We start from the raw sequence: 19,008 nt of genomic DNA, 5'->3' as shown, positions 1-19,008 counted from the left end.
CCCCCTGACAGAATTATTTAAGTTCCTTTGGATACATAGCCTTTAATTTCCAACCGGTCATCTTTTTTCTTGCAATTTAAACCTTTTTTGAATTCTTTTCTTTTAGCTGCTTAAATCAAATGCAGATTAAGAAGGGAACAAGATAGGCTGAGGGTAGTAGGGAGATAATCTGGGGTTTCCTACATGCTTTCTGCTTAATTTTCATTCAAGACCATGCTAGTGTGATGAGCCCCAGAATGCAGCTGTCCTTTGGTGGCTTAAAAGCTTATGCTCTTATCGGAGAATTTCCTATGTCTTGTAACATTACTTTACCAAAATGAATAACATCTCCTCAAGCAACTGCTAAGATATAAGGGAAGTCTTTGACTGCTCAGTGGTGAGGATAGTAATGATGGGTCAAGAGAGAAAGAGTATTGCTTTTTATTCACAAATATTTGATTAGTCTCCTTTGGATTTTTTTTTTTTTTGTGTGTGTGTGTGTGTGTGTATGTGTGTGTGTGTGAAAAGTATTGGTCTAGGTGCTTAGAAGAATATGTATGAATAAAACACAAAAATCGGTGTTGTAGAAAGGTTCCAAAGGTGAACATAAAATCAGTTGTTTTTCAATAAAAATATTTTTGTTAACATTTGGAGGGCAGAAATATTTTAAGATGTATTAATAATTAAGCCAATCAAGGATTAGGAATTATGACATTTTATAGCATGCTTGGTGAGGAAAGATGTTAATGATATTTGAATTCGGGGAAAGAGACCAAGAGGTGGGAGGTGGAGAGGGAAGGAGGAGGTGCTGGGGAGTGATATTGGCCAAATTATATTGTTATATTGTGTGCATGTGTGAATATGTAACAACAAATCCCATAGTTATGCATAACTATAATGCAACAATGAACATGTGGATAAAGAATAAAACTGGTTTTGATATTAAAAAATAAAAAAAACAAGTTATAGGACTTAAAAAAAGGAGTAAATGTAATAAGTTTGGCTTTGATAAGAAGTTTACATTTTCAAAAGATAGACTGAATATTGAAAGGTATTAAAATTTTTCCTTGTAGTTTGAAATTTTCTAGAAAATGTTGATGAGGCTGTGAGAGTCTAAGATAAATTGTGTGCTATAAAATTTACAAGTGTTGTTTGACAGCAGTCATTCTCCAAGAAGTAATGGAAATCTCTTGAATTCTTCATTTGTTGGTGTTTCTCAGTGGAGCAGGAGCGATGTCCTTAAGAAGAGTTAGAGGGAGCAGTGGCAGGAAGGGTAGGAAAGAGGGACACTGGCTTGAAGATGGTGCTCTCCGCACACCTACGTGGCAGGGTTGCCTGGTGGGTGGAAGGGTTATGTGAGGACATTCTGTGGCAGAAAACTGAAAAAAGTACAGAAAGGAGAGGGTATTTCCCTCACCTTTAAAAAATGCAAAGTACTTTAGGAAGAGTCACATCTAAATTTTCTTATAAACATCTTAATATCATAGGAAAGAAAGCCACCTAAAATTCTATCTTAAAAATGGTTCTATTTTAGTATATTTAAATTCCATATTAAAATGCTAGAAAGAAAAAAAAAGCACAGCTCTTAAAAGACATAGAGGGGGAAAAAAAAGACAGAGAAAATTTAGAAATCCCCAGAGTGAATTCAGCAAACTGTTATTGAAAATCCAGCTTGTGTCCAGCACTTTGCAAAGACCTCTTGATTAAAAAAAGTAGGCTAAAGTCCATCTCTAGTTCCCAAATAACACACAGTATAGTAAAAGGCAGGGGTAGGAGGTGGGAACCATTATACACAACACCAGATAAACACTGTTCAAGGTTATAAATGGTCTATAAGGTTAATTTCCTCAAATTTCAATGGAGGGGTTAGCTGGTTCTCAGTATTATCAGGTTTTTCTCTCTTTTCCTCTTTTTACCTTTATGACATTTTTGTGATCTTACAGTTTAAATTGTAAATCCTCTCAAATCCTTTTGAGATGTATCAAGATGTAGTTTTAAAAAAATTAGTAAAAATCAGGTGTGGTGGAGCATGCCTGTAATGCCAGTAGCTTGGGAGGCTGAGGCAGGAGGATCACAAATTCAGTCAGCCTCAGCAATTTAGTGAGGCCCTGAGCAAGTTAGTGAGACCCTATCTCAAAATAAAAAAAGAAAAGGGCTAGGGATGTGGCTCAGCAGTTAAGTGCTCCTGAGTCCAATACTTGGTACAAAAAAACCAAAATTCTTTGATACAGTAAGATTTTAATACACAAATCATAGTTATAGTAATCTTACTGTTATATAAAATCACCTCTCAAACAAATGGGCTATTCAGAAGAAGGCTTGGAGTGATCTGGAGGGGTGAGCAAGGGTCAGGATTTTTCCTTATTTGAAGAGATGATGACTTGGCAATTTCCTTACAGTCATGTCACTTAGCCTCCTGTTCTTTTTATTCCAGCTGAGGGATAAAGAATTAGGCCAGGACTGGGAAGAGAGGGCGTCTGTGAAGATGGAGCACCTTCCATGTAAGGAGGTGAGTGCAAGTAGTTCTAGGGATACAGGGTGGGAAAATGAGGCCCATCTAGGCAATGAGGGTCCCAGATGGTTAAAAAGATGTCTAATCCCAGGGATTAAGGTCAAAGATGAGATGTCACTCCGTAGCTCCAAAGAAGGATCCGGTGAGTATAACCCAGATATTTCTATTTTAAAAAGTTAAGTCAAGGGGCTGGAGTTGTGGCTCAGTGGTAGAGCACTCACCTAGCATGTGCAAGGCGCTGGGTTCGATCCTCAGCACCACATAACAATAAATAAAATAAAGGCATTGTGTCCAACTACAACTAAAAAATATTAAAAAAAAGTTAAGTCAGGGAAAATCTTCTGTTCAGACCTAATGGAACATGGTTGCTCTACTCACAACACTTAGGACACCAAATGTGTGGGTTTTCCACACCAGGAATTTCTCCTATTCACTTCAGACACCAACAGCACATCAATGATTCAATTCAATTCTAACTTTCCAGATTTATGGCATACCCCACAGGTTGGAGTTCAATCCCACAAGACTGTCCCCCACTTTAGATGCCATTGCAAACAGCGTATTATAGATGCTTCTGTACAGTTTGGCTCTATGACCCATTCCCCTCCTCTGGTTCAAAAATTTGCTGTGACTGCTCCTAGAACTCAGGGAAACATGAATATTAGTTTATTATAGGGGATTTTATAAAGGATATAAATAAACAGTCAGATGAATAGGCATGCAGGGCAAGATCCAGAAGGGTTTAAACTATAAATTGTAATTGTTTTGGACCCATGGAGTTTGGGATATGTCACCATGTTGGCTAGTGGATACATTTACCAACCCCAAATGATCTCCCAATCTCTTTGTTTAGGGTTTTTATGTAAGTTCCACTTTGTAGGTATGATTAATTAACTGGTGTTTGCCTTAATCTCCAGCCCCACTCTATCCCTGGGAATGGGGGTGAAAGATCTACCTTTTCAATCACATGGTTGATTCTTCTGGCAACCAGCCCCCATCCACCAAGTGTCCTCAGCATAGACTCAGGTATGGTTAGAAATGGTTTGATATTAATGACAAAAGATGTTTTCTCACTCTTATTTCTTTAGGAAATTTCTATTGTTTTATTTAGAAGCTGTTTCGGGAGCTGGGGAAAAGGACCAAATATATATTTCTTATTATATCATAAGAAAGGATAAGAAGCAAAACTGTTAAGATGAACAAGTACTGACAGGAATAAAGATCATGTGTTCTGGGCTGGGGCTGTAGCTCAGCGGCAGAGTGCTTGCCTAATATGCATGAAGCACTGGGTTCAATCCTCAGCACCACATAAAAATAAATAAAGTAAAGGCATTCTGTCCATCTACAACTATAAAATAAATAAATAAATAAATAAGATCATGTGTTCAAAGGGACCAAATTATTTGTATGGTTTTAAATTTCTTTTATCCTGAATTTCAGGCTTAGGGATGTAGCTCAATAGTAGAGCACTTGAATAGCAGCATGAGGGCCTGGGTTCAATCCCCAGCACCATAAAATAAAAACAAGCAACAACAAAGAAGCAGCATCTATGAAGGCTGAGGCAGGAGAATCACTTGAACTCAGGAGTTTGAGACCAGCCTGGATAGGGTTAACACAGTGAGATTCTGTCAAAATAATAATAATAATAATAACAACAACAACAACAACAACAACAATAATATAGTTATTGAGATTTTTATGATAAGCATTGTCCATGGATAATTTTCTATTTATATCATTCAGTTTAGTAAAAACTTCTTTTATACAAAAAGAAAAACTGAATTGTATGCTAAATGTTCTGAGAGGTATGTATGGGGAAAGTCAGTGGGAATACAGCAGTTTCCTGACCCTCACCTTATGTTTGAAAGTTACATTTGAGAACTATATTTTTTTCTATACATTACAAATTTAAACATATTTGGTTTAATTTATAAAATAGGCATAGAAAGAGATTAACAATAATAAGTCATAACAAAACAACAATTATAAGAAAAGTTAGGTGAATATGCTCTCTTTCTCTCTTGAAATATCTTATTGTACTTTTACCTTTTCACTTAAAGCTGCACTTTGCAGCTTCTCTTTGGCATATTTGAATTACCAGTATCACTACTCTTGTGGGGCCACTATTAAGCAAAATGGGTCTTATTGAACACGCTGAGATACAGTAACAGATAAGGGGGCTTCTGTATATTATTTCATCCAAGACTCTATTGTCTCCATTAGTGGCAACTACACAAATTGCAGGCATAGTGATCTTGTATGAAAAGAAATAACCAGCCTTGCAAATCAACCTACTAAGCTGCACTAAACATCCAATTGTGGCAGGAATTGGTTGGTAACCACTTCAAATCAAGAACGGAACACATTATAATTGTTTATTTCTCTTTCTTTCATTATGTGAGAGCAGGGACTCTATTTGATTTATTTTAAGTTATGTAAGTAGAACCTAACACTGTATGACACATAGTCGGTTTTCAAGAAAAATTATCAAATGAATGAATAACTCTAGTGAGGGGAGAAGTAGAAAGGGAGAAAAGCCAAGAAAGAAAATGGAGAAAACTGAATTGTAATTATTTTCCAAGAATCATCCTTGGCATGGGTGACTCCATCTAGAATGGCATATTAAGTAACAAAGAGTGTCTTAATTTCAGTTTTCCCAAATTGCAGATTTATCTTTCCATTGATGGCATGTTTCTTAAAAACAATGTTAGATATTTGAATGATACGTTCCTTTTTAGTCTTAGGACTAAGACTTTGGAGAAAATATGTGGAGTTTCAGTCCAAAATATATTTGAATCACCTAAAATTCATCAAATAAAATAAGACTATTGCCTCTAGGGAACCCTTGGCATGCAGTATTACTGTCCATTTGATATAGAGTGGGTAATGTAGCACCTTTCTGAAAGTGCCTATTTAATTCATCTGAATTAAGTGGGACTAACTGACAGGAGAGTTTTAACCACAGAGGTAAAGTAACTGTCTGAATTGCAAAGCCAAGAATGAGTCCAGGTTAATGCACACACATTAAGAAAGGCACTGCAAAGATGTGAAGTAGGGGCCTTGAAAAGGATCAAGGATTAGTGCTTTAAAATTGTGATAGAACAGAGAAAAAGGCTTTAGGAACTTATAGCCATTTTCTAAAGCAACCATTCTCATCCTGAGTGCAAAGGATGCCTTTCAACTGGAGTGACTTTTGCCATTGCCTGGTGCCAGAGAGCTGAAGCCTTGGCAGTCAGCTGCACACAGCTTCTTCCCTGCAGGAGTGCCAGCAAGGAGAGGCTTCCAGAGCATGTCTGCACAGGAGACCTGAATGCTTAGGCTCCTTAGGTTCTAAATAAGGAGATTCATTCTGACTAAGAATCCTCCTTAGTCAATCCTTGATGAGTACAGAGATGGCAGCCCTGTTGATTTCATTATGTTATTTAAAAGAGTGTGTTGAAGAAAATGTTAATAGGTCCCCATGACTGATGATATGAATGATATGCATTATACCATAAGAAAAGGTCAATTTTTGCATACCTCATATTATCATCAATCCCTCTATTTTGTATTCTATCAGCTTGACCTCTTAGGCCCTCCCAGAATTTCAGGATACAGTTTCAGACATCAAAGAAAAAAAGTTTAAGAAGGATTATTTTTCAATGACAAGTAAATGAATAAAATAGCTTGACCATTGCCTCTCGGCAAATGCACAAAATTTTTAGACAGTAAATAAATAGAAGGTTGTTTTAAAGTGCAGTCCACCTGGAGAAGTAGTCTGGAGATAAACACAAGAGCAAGAAGGATGGTTGAAAAGGAGAAGAAATCTGGACAGGATATTCTTCAACCCTGTGTCTCCAAGTGTGGTCTGTGTACCAGTGCTGTCCACAGCCCCTGGCAGAAATTCAGTCCCTCTCATTCGCCTAACTGACTGAATCACAATCTGAATGTTGATTCTCAGGTGATTTATATGTACACTGAGGTTTGAGAGCTTAGTTGACTCTTGGAGACCTGAGAGGCAGGGATCTGAGAAAACCTGCATTCTATGGGGGTTTTCAAACTTTTCTATATATGAAAAATTGTTAAATAGGCAAGTTCAGGGCCCAGATCAAAAAGATTCTGTTTCCATGTGCTTGTGTGTACCTAGAAAATTTGTATTTCTAATAAATTTCCCAGGGCTTCAGATACTTATGGTCACTGACAACACTTTAAGAAACCTCTGCCATGGATATCAAGATCTCACAAAGGAAGGGAAAATCTGTTGAAACAGTAGGCCTTAAAAGCCTTCCTCCTCAGAGTACAGAAATGAAGTCTGTTTGAGACAGGAGAAATGGTTGCAGGACCCCACGTCCTGCTCTTTCTAACTTTATGTTCTAGTCACGCTGAGCTCTTTGTGCTTTCCTCAACTCACTGCATGCTTTGCTATCCTGTTTGCTCTGCTCTGGTTTCACAGTCAGAAGGGCCAAATTTGGATCACTGTGTAAGGCATGTACAGTACTAGTTTTGTGACCTTAGGCAAGCGATTCACAATCTCTGACACTTGGATTCCTCATGTGCAAAATAGGCCCTGTAGTACGTGCTTTGTGGGGTTATTGCCACAATGACAAGAGAAACGGCCTGTGTAAACTATGTAGCATATTATTCAGCATGTAGCAGACATGGTTTTTTATTCTTTTCAGGCTGAAGAACTACTTTTTTTCCTCTAAAACTTAGTTGTTCTTTGTAGGGTTCCTTGACAATCTCCCCTTGCTGCGCTCTCAGAGTACTTAAAACATTTCTCTCTTTGTGTCTCTTTTGACAGGTTGTTATTAGTTTGTTCTCTCTCTACCAAACTGTGAGCTCATCAAAACAAACGACAAAAGCAAACCCTGTTTTATCCCTCTGTAGTTTTAGCATCTCACACAACATAATAATGGCAAGCTGATTATGTGCAAAGCCCCGTTCTCAACGCTTAACATATTAGCTCATCTGAATCCTTGGAATAACCCTATGAGGATTCCTGGATGGGGAAACTGAAGTATGGTAAGGTCACACTATGAAGTGACAGGCCTTAATTTAAACCCAACAGTTTGGTTCCAGAGTTCAAGGTAGCAGACACTGAATGGAAGCTTGTTAAATTGCTTTGCATAGTGAGTTTTTTTTTTTTAAAAGAGAGAGAGAGAGAGAGAGAATTTTTTAATATTTATTTTTTTAGTTTTCAGTAGACACAACATCTTTTATTTATTTTAAAAAAATTTTTATGTGGTGCTGAGGATTGAACCCAGCGCCCTGCACATGCCAGGCAAGTGTACTACCGCTTGAGCCACATCCCCAGCCCCTGCATAGTGAGTTTTAGCAACTTCAGGAGAGGTCTTTCCCCTCAAAAAAAAAATAAAAATAAAAAATAAATAAATAAATAAATGGTGTTCTAAAGATGTCAAAGGAAGAAGTCAAATCATCATTCAGTTTTCTGATGTGTCTTATTAACCTGAACAAACATCAAAACAAATCACACATATAAAATATTTAATGGGTTCCTTCTGAAATGAAACCTTGAAGCTGTTATGATATTGCAAAGATAAGTACTCAGATTATTCCAAAGAGCAAGTTTTTTGTAGAACAAGAGTAAATGAATATAGAGATTCTGATTCCTGAAATAGAGATTTCTCTTTTTAGCTTCATTGAGGCATGATTTATATATAATAAATTTCACTCATTTAAGTGTATGGCTTGGTGAATTTTGGTAATTATATATAGCTACATAACTTCCAACACAATCATGATATAAATTATTTCACTCTAGAAAGAAAGTACCCCATGCCCTTTGCATTTTCTCTTTCCCTCACTCCTAGTTTGCATAGTGAGTTTTATCAACTTCAGGAGAGGACTTCCTTCTTAAAAAAAAAAAAAAAGCAAAAACAAACAAAAAAAATCAAAAGGGTGTTCTAAATATAGTGACAGAAACCCACTGATTTGCTTTATGTTACTATAGTTTTGCCTTTTCCAGAATGTCCTACAGGTAGAATCATACAGTATGGTAGTTTTTAGAATCTAGATTGTTTTGCTTAATATATATCTTTTGAGATTTATCTGCATTGCTTTTATTCATAGTTTTTAAATTATTAATAAATAGTATTTCATTTTATAGCTACATTTGATTTGTTTATGCATTTATCAGTTGATGGGCATTTGGGTTGTTTCTCATTTTTGGTGATTATGAATAGACCTGCTATGAATATTCTTTGTGTAGAAATATGCTTTAATTTCTCTTGGATAAATACAAGGAGTAGGTTTCCTGAGTCATATGATAAATCTATGTTTAGCTTTATAAGACACTGCCATTATGTTTTTCATATGGCTTTACTGTGTTGTATTTCTCTAGTGATGTATTAGAATTCTGGTTGCCTTCATTCTTGACAATACCTGGTGTTGCAAGTCTTTTTAACTTTAGCTATTCTAAAATCACAGTAACTCTGATTTTAATTCATAATTTCTTTATGACTAATGATGTTGAGCATCTTTTCTGAACTCATCAACCATCTGCCTACCCTCTTCTGCGATTGCCTGTTCAAACTTTTTGCTCTTAAAAAAATTGAATTCTGTAGCTTGTTATTGAATGGCATAAACATATGAACATATAACAACACTTGATGGTGTATAACAACCCTGGATATAAGTCCTTTATCAAATATATGTTTTGCAAATATTTTCTCACAGTCCATGGATTGCATTTTTGTTGTCTTAAATTGTGTCTTTTGGAGATTAAAAGGGTTACTTTTTTATTTACTTAATTCATGTTTTCTTTTTTGTGCTTTTTGTCTTAAGAAATTTTCCCCTAACCCAATGTCACAAAGATTTCTTCTTTAGAAGTTTAATGCTTTTTTACATTTAGGCCTACCCTTTGTTTCAGGTTTATCTTGTGTTTGACATAGAGGTTAAATCCTGCTGTATGTAGTTTTGCCTTCTTGCTGATGTGCCACATAGTTCATCATGTATCCCTGTGGGATTAAACATGGCCATGTAGAAACTAGTTATAAGAGAGCATGTGGGTGTGAGACTCAGGGAAACTTTTTAGAGCTGGTAGCTATTCAGTTCTCAAGTCCCACAATAAATGGTATTGTTTAAATTAGGCTTGTGATTTTTCATGTGGGATGTGCAAAAAGAATGTGAGGGAAAAAATTCATAGTAGATGAAGAGCTCAGGTAATTTTCTGAAGTCATTAAACTTTGAGTAGATAGTTATATTCAAATCAAAGTTTACTAGATAGAATAAGGAATGGCTATAGTGCCTATTTTTAATTCCAAGTTTTGTTGGATGTTTTAACTAGTACACCAGTAGTATTGTTTTGCTTTTTAAAAACTTTTCTTCCCATTTCTAGGAAGCACAAAGTCCTTATTGGAAGGGCTTCATTTCTTCTTGCTGCAAACCTGATTGAAACAGAGAAGGATCAATCTCAAGAAAAAATCTCAGCTTGAAGTCTTTATTCCTAGCCTGCCTTTTTCCCATTCCCACATGCTTTGATGCTAAGATAGTCTGAAGTTTCAAAATGCCAACAAAATTCTCTGTATTTGAGCTTTTGGGGATTGTTAATTATTGGTGGCAATGGATGAGTGTTCAGCACCTTGGAACTTTTGCAAGAGAAACTTAATAAGGATACGTTTGCTGTAGTTGGAAAAGTTTTTGATGAACAGCTGACCTTTCAAATGTTTATATGAGTTGAATCTCTGAACTCCTGTTAGGAAGGTCCAAGTTCTAATTCAGACTCAGACACTGAATCTCTTTGTACAGAGAGCTTTTAAATATCTTCAGCTTTAGTTTTCACATTTTGTTTTACAGGTCAACTTCACCTATCAATTAACTGGTTAACATTTATAAAAGTTTTGAGAGGATGAAACATACTCCCTCAGAGCAGTGCCCTATTGTTCCCTTTCATGATTATGGTTTGCTATTCACACGAAGTAAGTGCATTTGCATTGTAGAAAGGAAATGATTCTACAGTTCCCTAACCAGGGGATAGAAAAAACATGTTCCTTTTACACAGAGATTGTGAATAAAGCTTCCACTGTTTGGAGGGGAAAATGCAAAAGGAAGCCCAGTTGTCTGGATTAGGTCATTTAAAAATACCTTTAAAAATATTTACATAAATCTCCACTGGCTAACTGATTCTCTGAGCATATTCTGTAAAAATTTTTCTCAATTCCTTCTGGAAATTCACACATACATAATATTTTTTGTCCATTTTGTCTTACATGAGGCCTCAAGTTCATGGTGCTCAGAAGCCAATCCATACAACTAAAATAACTAGGAAGGTGGAATCTGGAAGAAAGTTGAGCCTGAGAAATTAAGAAGGGACTTCATAGAGCCGGCATGGTGGTGCATGCCCATAATTCAGCAACTCAAGGCGCTGAGGCAGGAGGAGCAAGGGTTTGAGGCCAGCCTGGGCAACAGAGCCAAGACTCTGTTTCAAAAAAATAAAAAGGATTCTGGATGTAGCTCAGTGCTAGAACACTTGCCTAGAATGTGGGAGGCCCTGGGTTCAAGTCCCAGTACTGAAAAATGGGGGCCTCCTTTCTAACTATGCATCCCCCCTCCCCACACCGCCCCATTTCACTATAGTATTTCTTCTTTTGAGTCATTGTGGAAGTGTTTCACTTAGGTGGGTTCATGTGTTGCGTATCACCTGCCCCAATCATCTTGGTGGTCTCTCCCTAAACAGTTTCACAAAACTCCCATTGTGTTTCTAGACGGTATACAGGGAGCAGCAAGCCAGGACACTTCCATAGCTTCATTGGAAAATGTCATTTTGAAATCACTCCAAAAGTGTTCGTCATTTTGCTTATGGATGGAGTATGAAGGGAATTCTCAGAGAATCATATGTCTTTGATGTAGAACTTCAGTTGGTTCCCATGAGGGAAAAGACAGGGTTGTGTTATTAGAGACATGAAAGAAATCAAGGGATATAGGCATCTCTAGTGGGGTCTGATCACACCTGGAAGATGGTGATCTCTGCTACATTCTATACCTGGAAGGTACTTGGAATGGAGATCAGAGGTCACATTTAGGTGTTTTATTTGGCCTATATTTTGCTCAAAATTTTTTTTTTCTTTTAAAGTCTCTGGCTCAGTGTTTAGATATTCAAATGCAAACAAAACCATAAATGATCCTAAACCCCAAAGTTTATAGGAGATTTCACATAAAGATTGGGAATTTCAGTTTCTTTTGAAACCATGGAGGATCTGGCATTCCTGGATCTTCATTTGTAAGTGGCAAAAATCAACTATATTGGAGCAGCAGATAGTCTTTTGGACACTCTGAAGCATGTCCCCTGGCACCATGATGTGTAATTTTTGCATACTCTTGTTCCGAAAAGGAACTATCTTTATAGAGAGAAAAGAATGATTAAGATGAAATATTTTGGCCTTTTTCAGCTGTTTTATAGTCAGAAATTCACAAGATTATCCTTATATGAACTAATTCACATATATTTCTGGTGCTTTGTCTGAGAGGAAGGTGGAGAGCAATGGATGTGTTAATTTTATGTAGGCTTCAAAAGCAAATTAAATGTTTTTTTTTTTGTAATTTTTTTTTAAAATGGCGTATCTAGAGATTTAGGGCCTTTTTTATATGAAAACTTTGTAAATGTGACTACTTGACTACAAAATAAGCCATTATCCATGGCAGCTTGGCAAATGCCAGGATTATATTCATACCTAGAAAGAGGTAAAGTGACATCCAGACACCACCAATACCTCTTTAGTGAAAAAGAATGGGTTAGTTTGTGAAAGAGCCTTTATTCTCTGATAGTTTTCTTTTATAATCCTGCCTTATCCACTAGATTACACGCAATTTATAGTGGACACAAGTAGCTCCCTAGATTTTCTGGCATTTATTCTTCTCCTTTTCATCATCTGGATTTCTTTTTTGGGTGTTATCTCTCTTCTGTCCAATGTAGTCCTGGGGAAATGGGGATAGTAAATCAAGCCTCTTTGCACTCCTCCTGGAGAAGTACTGGGTTCTTACCCTCTTGTGCTGTGTAAGCCAAGAAAAGGGCAAATGATCTCAGATGGGAAAGCTGAACTTTCCTGGTTAATTGACTCTTGAGCTGAAAGAAATAATTGAAAGCAATAGTTGAAGTTCATGCATTCCAGGGATATTGCCATGATGGTCAGGTATTCCTAGTCTTGTTCTTACCCTATTCCCAAATCTGGTTCTCCATGTTCTCTGTCAATTTCATGAGATTCTCCAATATTCTGCCTTTTATTTTGGTAGAGTGTTTTCTGTTGCATTATAATTCAAGTGCTCTAACTGATCTATCTAAGTTCGGACCCTGTTTCATCACCTCCAAGGCTACCATGTTGGTCCACTCCTCAGAAGCTGCACCTGGAATATTGTGGTATCACCATCTAAAATACCATATTATTTTTCTGTTGAGTTCCTTCCTTTCTTCCTTCCTTGCTCCCAGTGTGGGGGATTCAACCCAAGGCCTCATGTATGCTAGGCAAATGCTCTGCCTCTCAGTTACATGTCCAACCCTTTCTTAGTGATTTTTAAAAGACTGCCTATCTATGCCCACTGCAACATAACTTTCAAAAGAACAGATGGTGATCTCTGCTACAATCTAGCACATGGAATAGTGTTTGCCACACTGATGTTTTGGACATATGATGAGGCCTTGGGGGGAGTTATTATTGTTATTGTTAATATATTATCATCTTTGCTTATATCCATATGATCTAGCATGATGCATACTGCAGAATAGGCACATAATACATTTTGGTTTTGTTGTTAAGCCTAGCTACTATGACTGTTAAAGAGGATAGAGCCATCAGGATCTAATCCTTTCATGGTTTCCTTTGGTTAAATGGTCTGTAGTAATCATAGGGACTAACTCCACCCAGTATTTGAGCTTGTGTTCACTTTGATGCGGGGGGCAGGGGGGGGGGGAGAATACAAAACCATCAGGACAAAACTTGCTTAAAGAAAGGTTCAGATTAGTTTCAGCAAGTTTACACAGTCAGCGTTTTGGAGGTGAAGCTCTGAGGTTGAATTAAGCCAAGAAATACAATTGATCATGCTAGTCTGCAAATTTCATTTGTAAGTTCAGTTGAAGTGTAAGTGGAAGGGGATCATGTCATTAGTTCTTTTAGAAGCAAAGATTTCCAGGATAGGAAAATATGTGTGGGCCTGCCCAGTCAGTGAGAGATGGGCTGTCAATGAAGTTCCCAGGGACACTCCTTGGGAGAGAAACAAGGACATAACAAGGGACTATTACTAAGTGAGACGTTTTGATCCATCCCTTTATTCTCTTCTCACTGCCTCCCCCACGAGTTAAACCAAATGGTGTGGTATTGTGATGAAAAGATAAAAATAATTTTAATCCAAATTTAGTCCATTCTTTCAATCAAAAGAGTTTTTTTCTTCCTTCTGTAATCAGGCATTCTAATTTTCTTATCCCATTCCAAAATTGTGTCTTTTAGGTTGGCAGGGCTTCAAATGGTTTTAATCATAATTTATAATTATTTAAGCTATTTCAGTGATGAGAATGTCTATGATTATAGGATGCTGTTGAAAAATGAGTTTTCTTTCAAAATCTCATTGGTCAGTTTTGATGTAGTTAGAAAAAGAATCACAAAGGCAAAAATATAAGTTTTGAGAAAGTACCCTTTTTAGCTTGAAACACTAACTTGTGTTCTTCTCATCAGAAGTAAAAGAAAGATTTTATTATAAACATGAGAGAATACTGCTAAAGATGAATTACTTGTAACAAGAAGAGAGCTTTTCCTTCAGCAATTTTGAAATGCTGAGATACTTTCATTTTTCTGTTATAACTCAATTCTGGAACCAAGAATTTCTTCCTTGGATTGTGAATTCCCAAACCCTAAGAGCAGAGTCCAAGTTTTTTTCTGAGACTCTTTTTCTTCTTACTAAAAAATAATAAATGGCACTGGCAATATTTGAGTTAGATAAATCCAGGCTAAGGTAAATTCAACTCGTTCACACCTGCTGTTCAAATCAAAATCACCTGGGGCCCGAGGTTGTTCCCTTGTAACAAAGTGTCTGAGGAAACAAGCAAGGAGCTCCCTTAGGGGGGATAGAGGATCAACTCAGATTTCATGTGCATGTGACAGTTGATGAAATAAGATAACCACCCAAGACTTCCCAGCAGGAGTTCAGTGTTTTATGGAAGTGGGGTTTGTTTCACAGGTTGTTAATGAATATTCAGATGACAAAATCAAGTTTCCATTTTTATTTCACTTTGTATCTATTTCAATAAGTGTTTTTGTATAGATGAGGTAAAATAAAGTAACTGTCCACCTTGGACAGTGTGATCATTTCCACTACTTATCAGATAATGTGTAGTCAATGGAGCAACTTGGAGGCTCTAGAGAACAGGTACTATTCCTACTAATTTTTGCTCTCCAGAGTCTAGCATAGCGTTCAGGACATGGTAGGAGATCCACACATGCTTAATGTGAGACAGCTCAACTAAAGAGATGATTTTTTTATTGTGATCTAGGTTTTTGATATATATAAATGTCATCAATGATTTCTTCCTTTCTCTCTCTCTCTGTCTCTGTCTCTCTCTCTCTGTCTCTCTCTGTCTCTCTCTCTCTCTCTGTCTCTCTCACTCTTTCTTTTCCCCCATGTTCAGTTTCCTTTAATGAACCCCATCTCCCTGAAGGGCAGCTAGGTGATGGTAAGAGATGTTCACTTGAAGATCTTGCCCTGATGGAAGGCTTTGCCCACATGCTGGAAGGCCCTCTCCCAGGAAAAGTACTCTCGAACCAGGGTCTGGGTCTCCTTGCTGCCAGGATCCAGTTTCTGCCATGCGTATGACTCTCAGTCTACATGACAATCTGGACTCAGTGGAAAGGCAAGCTCCTGGCCTTGGAAGACCCAGACTCCAGAAATGGAGCTGCTATTGTTGATTCCAAAGAGGATGACACTGGCAAAGGTTTTCTTCCTCAGATTTTCCAATCACTGAAACATTCCAGTGATGAGGTTGCAACTCATGAAGGTCTGGGTGAGCTCTTCAGGAAAGCGGTACTCAGCGTACCACAAAGACCAACCATCCTTATCAAAATGCTCCCCAAAATATGGCAGGGCCACAGAGAGCGTGTCCTCATTGGAGTATTTGCGTTTAAATTCATCCAATCCAAAGGTACTCTTAGGCAGGTGAGCAAAGGGGTACTTGGCCTTGGGCTCAGCAGCCAGTGCCTGCTCACATTCATCCATCTCCTCCTCTGGAGCTGAGGCAGGTGCCTTTTTTTCCTCTTTCCAATCGGCCTGGGGCTTTTGCTCCTCTTCCCGCAAACCCCTTTCTTTCCGTGGGGTCTCCTTTTCAGGCTGTCTCTCTGCAAACTTCTTAGCATCAAACTGAGCCATCTTCTCACACAGTTTCACCTCCCCCAAGACAGCCCATAACTGGAGCTGGTTAATGCAGGTAAGGAACCAGCAACTGGTATTGGGAAAGGCCTGGCGAAAAGAAGGTTCCAAGACCTGTTTATAGAGCCACAACAGGGTGCAGACAACTGTGATGTCAGCCAGTGTCACTCCTTCACCCACAGGAAAAGTCCTTGTCTTCAAGTGAGCATCCAGCAAGCCCAGAATTCGCCTCACCTCCTCCTTTGCGTTCTCAGTGGCCTGTTTGTTGTGGTGCATGATGGCCAAGGTAGGGAACACCCAGGTACTGGCTGGGGGCACTATGTCACTATCAGCAAAGCTCACCCACTGCACCACCTGGGCTGCTGCCTCTGGAGTACTTCCCCGCAGCTCCTCATTGCTCACATAGTAGGCGATGGCATTGCTCTCAAACACACAGAATCCATCGTCACCCTCAAATGCTGGAACCTTGCCAGAAGGAAATTTGTGGAGAAATTCAGGGGTATGGTTGGTTTGGCTAAAGTGGAAATGGAGTGGTGTGGAGAGCACGCGGACCTGAGCCCCACTGTACTGAGCAACGATGAGGGCCTTCAAGGCCCTTCAGTTTTCAGGGTATGTGTACAGGGTCCCAGCCGACATGGTGCTTCTGCAGATAAAGGGGGTGGGGCTCTCATGCTGCCGCAAAGTAAGCCACCAGGGCTCATCAATGATTTCTTTTTATCTATTTTTTTTTTCTAAATGATCTCTTTGGTTTGTTCTATTCAAATAAATATGGCATTAGAGGTCCTTGGGGTACATATATAAGGTTTCTAATAAGAGTTGCCTAAATTTGAGCAAATTTAAGAAGAACACTCATATCCACTTTTTTAAGCACATTTGTATCATCTCTGTGATGTCCACAATCTTAGAGGTGAAGTGGTTTTTCTTTGTCATTATTTATTCTGACATCTAGACCAGTCCTCTATTTTACTAACCGCATGGTGGCTCACATTATTTACTTCTAATAAAAAAAAATTTCATTCCTAAGTACTGGTAGAGGTTAAAATAATGATGGGGAACTCAGAAATAAGGTTTCTGAAACTTTTATATTCTTGGCATGAGTTTTAAGGTGTTATTTTAGGTGGCTATTTTTCCAGTTAAAGTTTGGAATGATGGGAAGTCCACTCTGATTCTCTTCTCAGAGTTGCAAGACCTGACGTCCTTTTCAGTTGCCTCCTCATCCCAAATCTTTAAACATCCCTCCTCCTCCTCCTCCTCATCCTCCTCCTCCTCCTTCTCTCTTCCTTTACCCTCTGATTTTAAATATCTTGAATTGCCCCCTCCCCCACAAATATATGGGGTCGACTCAGATTTAACTGCAATTTATTATATCTTTCACATTTTTCATCTAAATGTGTTAACCCCTTAGAGGTTAACTTACTTTTTGCTTATATTCTCATCCTGTAAGAATTATCTCACACATCCATAGGTAGAGGTTCATACATGTGTACTTACTTAATGAGCAAGGTGATAGTGGCCCATACCTGTATTTCTTAATACTTTTATTTTTATTTTATTTTTTTTTTAAAGAGAGAGTGAGACAGGGGAGAGAGAGAGAGAGAATTTTTAATATTTAGAGAGGAGAGAGAGAGAATTTTTAATATTTATTTTTTAGTTCTTGGCGGACACAACATCTTTGTTGGTATGTGGTGCTGAGGATCGAACCTGGGCCGCACGCATGCCAGGCGAGCGCGCTACCGCTTGAGCCACATCCCCAGCCCCTCTTAATACTTTTAAAAAATATTTTTAGTTATAAATGGATACAATATCTTTATTTTATGTTTATTTTTTATGTGGTGCTGAGGCTTGAACCCAGTGCCTCACACAAGCTAGGCAAGCACTCTACCACTGAGCCATAACCACAGCCCCCTATACTTTTTTTTAATTTTTAAATTTTTTTGTGATAGATGGACATGATACCTTTATTTTCTTTATTTATTTTTATGTGGTGCTGAGGCTCAAACCCAGTGCCTCACACGTGCTAGGCAAGTGTTCTACTACTGAGCTACAACCTCGGCCCTCTATACTTCTTAATATTGACAACAAATACTTTAAGCATTGATCTCATGTCAATATGAAATAAGTTAGTAATAATGGTAACAAAGCAATATAAATTATTTAAAACAAAGCTGAAGGTTACAGCAACTATTAATGTATAACAATAGCGTTTACTGAAAGTAATAGTAAAGTTATCTCAATGCCATTTTACTTTATGCCCTGTCACCTTATTTACTCTGATCTTTGATGTTTAGATAGGACATCAAATGACTTTAATGACTAGTCTTCCACAATTATCCCCTTCCATTAAAATTTTAAAACTATCCCTATCTTCAGAACTCAGTGTTACTGCTTGCTACATACAAATGTATCTTAACCCAGGGGGTTAGTTTATATCTATTGCAAGTGCTCATATTTCACCAAATCAGGCTCTGATTTAGTATAATTCTGAGCCTGTTACTTATTCTTCAGCCTTTAAGAGCAAAACAAGCATTGGATGTAGTCTCCAAAATTAATGACAGTATTTTACTTAACATTTTAAATGTGTATAAAGTGCCCTTATATTTAAAGAGTGAACCTTTGGGTTGATAGTTCAATGATTAAAGACTACATGAATGTCATATTTCATGGTAGATATGAATAATTCTGACTTATGATTTCCAGTGACCTCAGTGACTTTTCTCTGTGATGGGGCAGGCATCTAAAGGTTAGCTTTTCAAAGGTTGAAGCTAGCATAGTGGTGAGACTGAATCAGATATGTGAGTGGATTCTTCATCGAATGGGGGACATTGTGAGAGGGCTTCTAGATTGTCTGCCTTTGAATCCCGGCACTGCCATTTCCAGACCCTATGGAACAGCAAGCAAATGATTTTGACATTTTTCTGTTTCTTTCTTTGCAAAAAGGGAATAATAATAATAGTACTTCCCTCATAAGGTCATTGTGAACTTGAAATGAGATACTCAGCTTAAATGCTCAGTTAGCATTCAATAAAAGTCAGGTAGTTGTTCCCTCCTCCTTCTCTTCTTTCTTCTTACCTTTCTATGAGATATTGCTATATCTTTTTTTTTTTTCAAATCATCTGCTTGCATTTGCTTGGATTTACCTGGCCCAGAGGACTATTCTCATTCCAAGCACTTCC

The 19,008-nt window shown here is 37.8% G+C and overlaps 1 protein-coding gene and 1 pseudogene across 10 annotated transcripts in view; one reads left to right on the top strand and one right to left on the bottom strand.

The window, feature by feature from the left end:
- LOC308648339 (uncharacterized protein) overlaps positions 1 to 19,008 on the top strand; it is a 568,826-nt gene that overhangs the window by 124,233 nt on the left and 425,585 nt on the right. For 8 of the 9 annotated variants that reach the window (XR_014021796.1, XR_014021797.1, XM_081292963.1 and 5 more), the window contains exon 2: positions 2,414 to 2,488. The exons of the other annotated variant lie outside the window; for it this stretch is intronic. Coding sequence is in view for 6 of the 8 variants with exons in the window: in XM_081292963.1 (XP_081149089.1) it covers positions 2,414 to 2,488 (75 nt within the window). In the remaining 2 variants the exon portion in view is untranslated. The remainder of the gene's footprint in view (positions 1 to 2,413; positions 2,489 to 19,008) is intronic. 9 annotated transcript variants of the gene reach the window in all.
- On the bottom strand, positions 15,138 to 16,486 carry LOC308655411 (elongation factor 1-gamma-like; annotated as a pseudogene). The gene has a single exon. The product of its transcript is annotated as an elongation factor 1-gamma-like (transcript).

Source organism: Spermophilus citellus (genome assembly GCF_964194105.1).
Source record: "Spermophilus citellus genome assembly, chromosome: 1".
NCBI lineage: Eukaryota > Metazoa > Chordata > Mammalia > Rodentia > Sciuridae > Spermophilus > Spermophilus citellus.
This window is presented reverse-complemented; position numbering and strand designations above follow the sequence as displayed.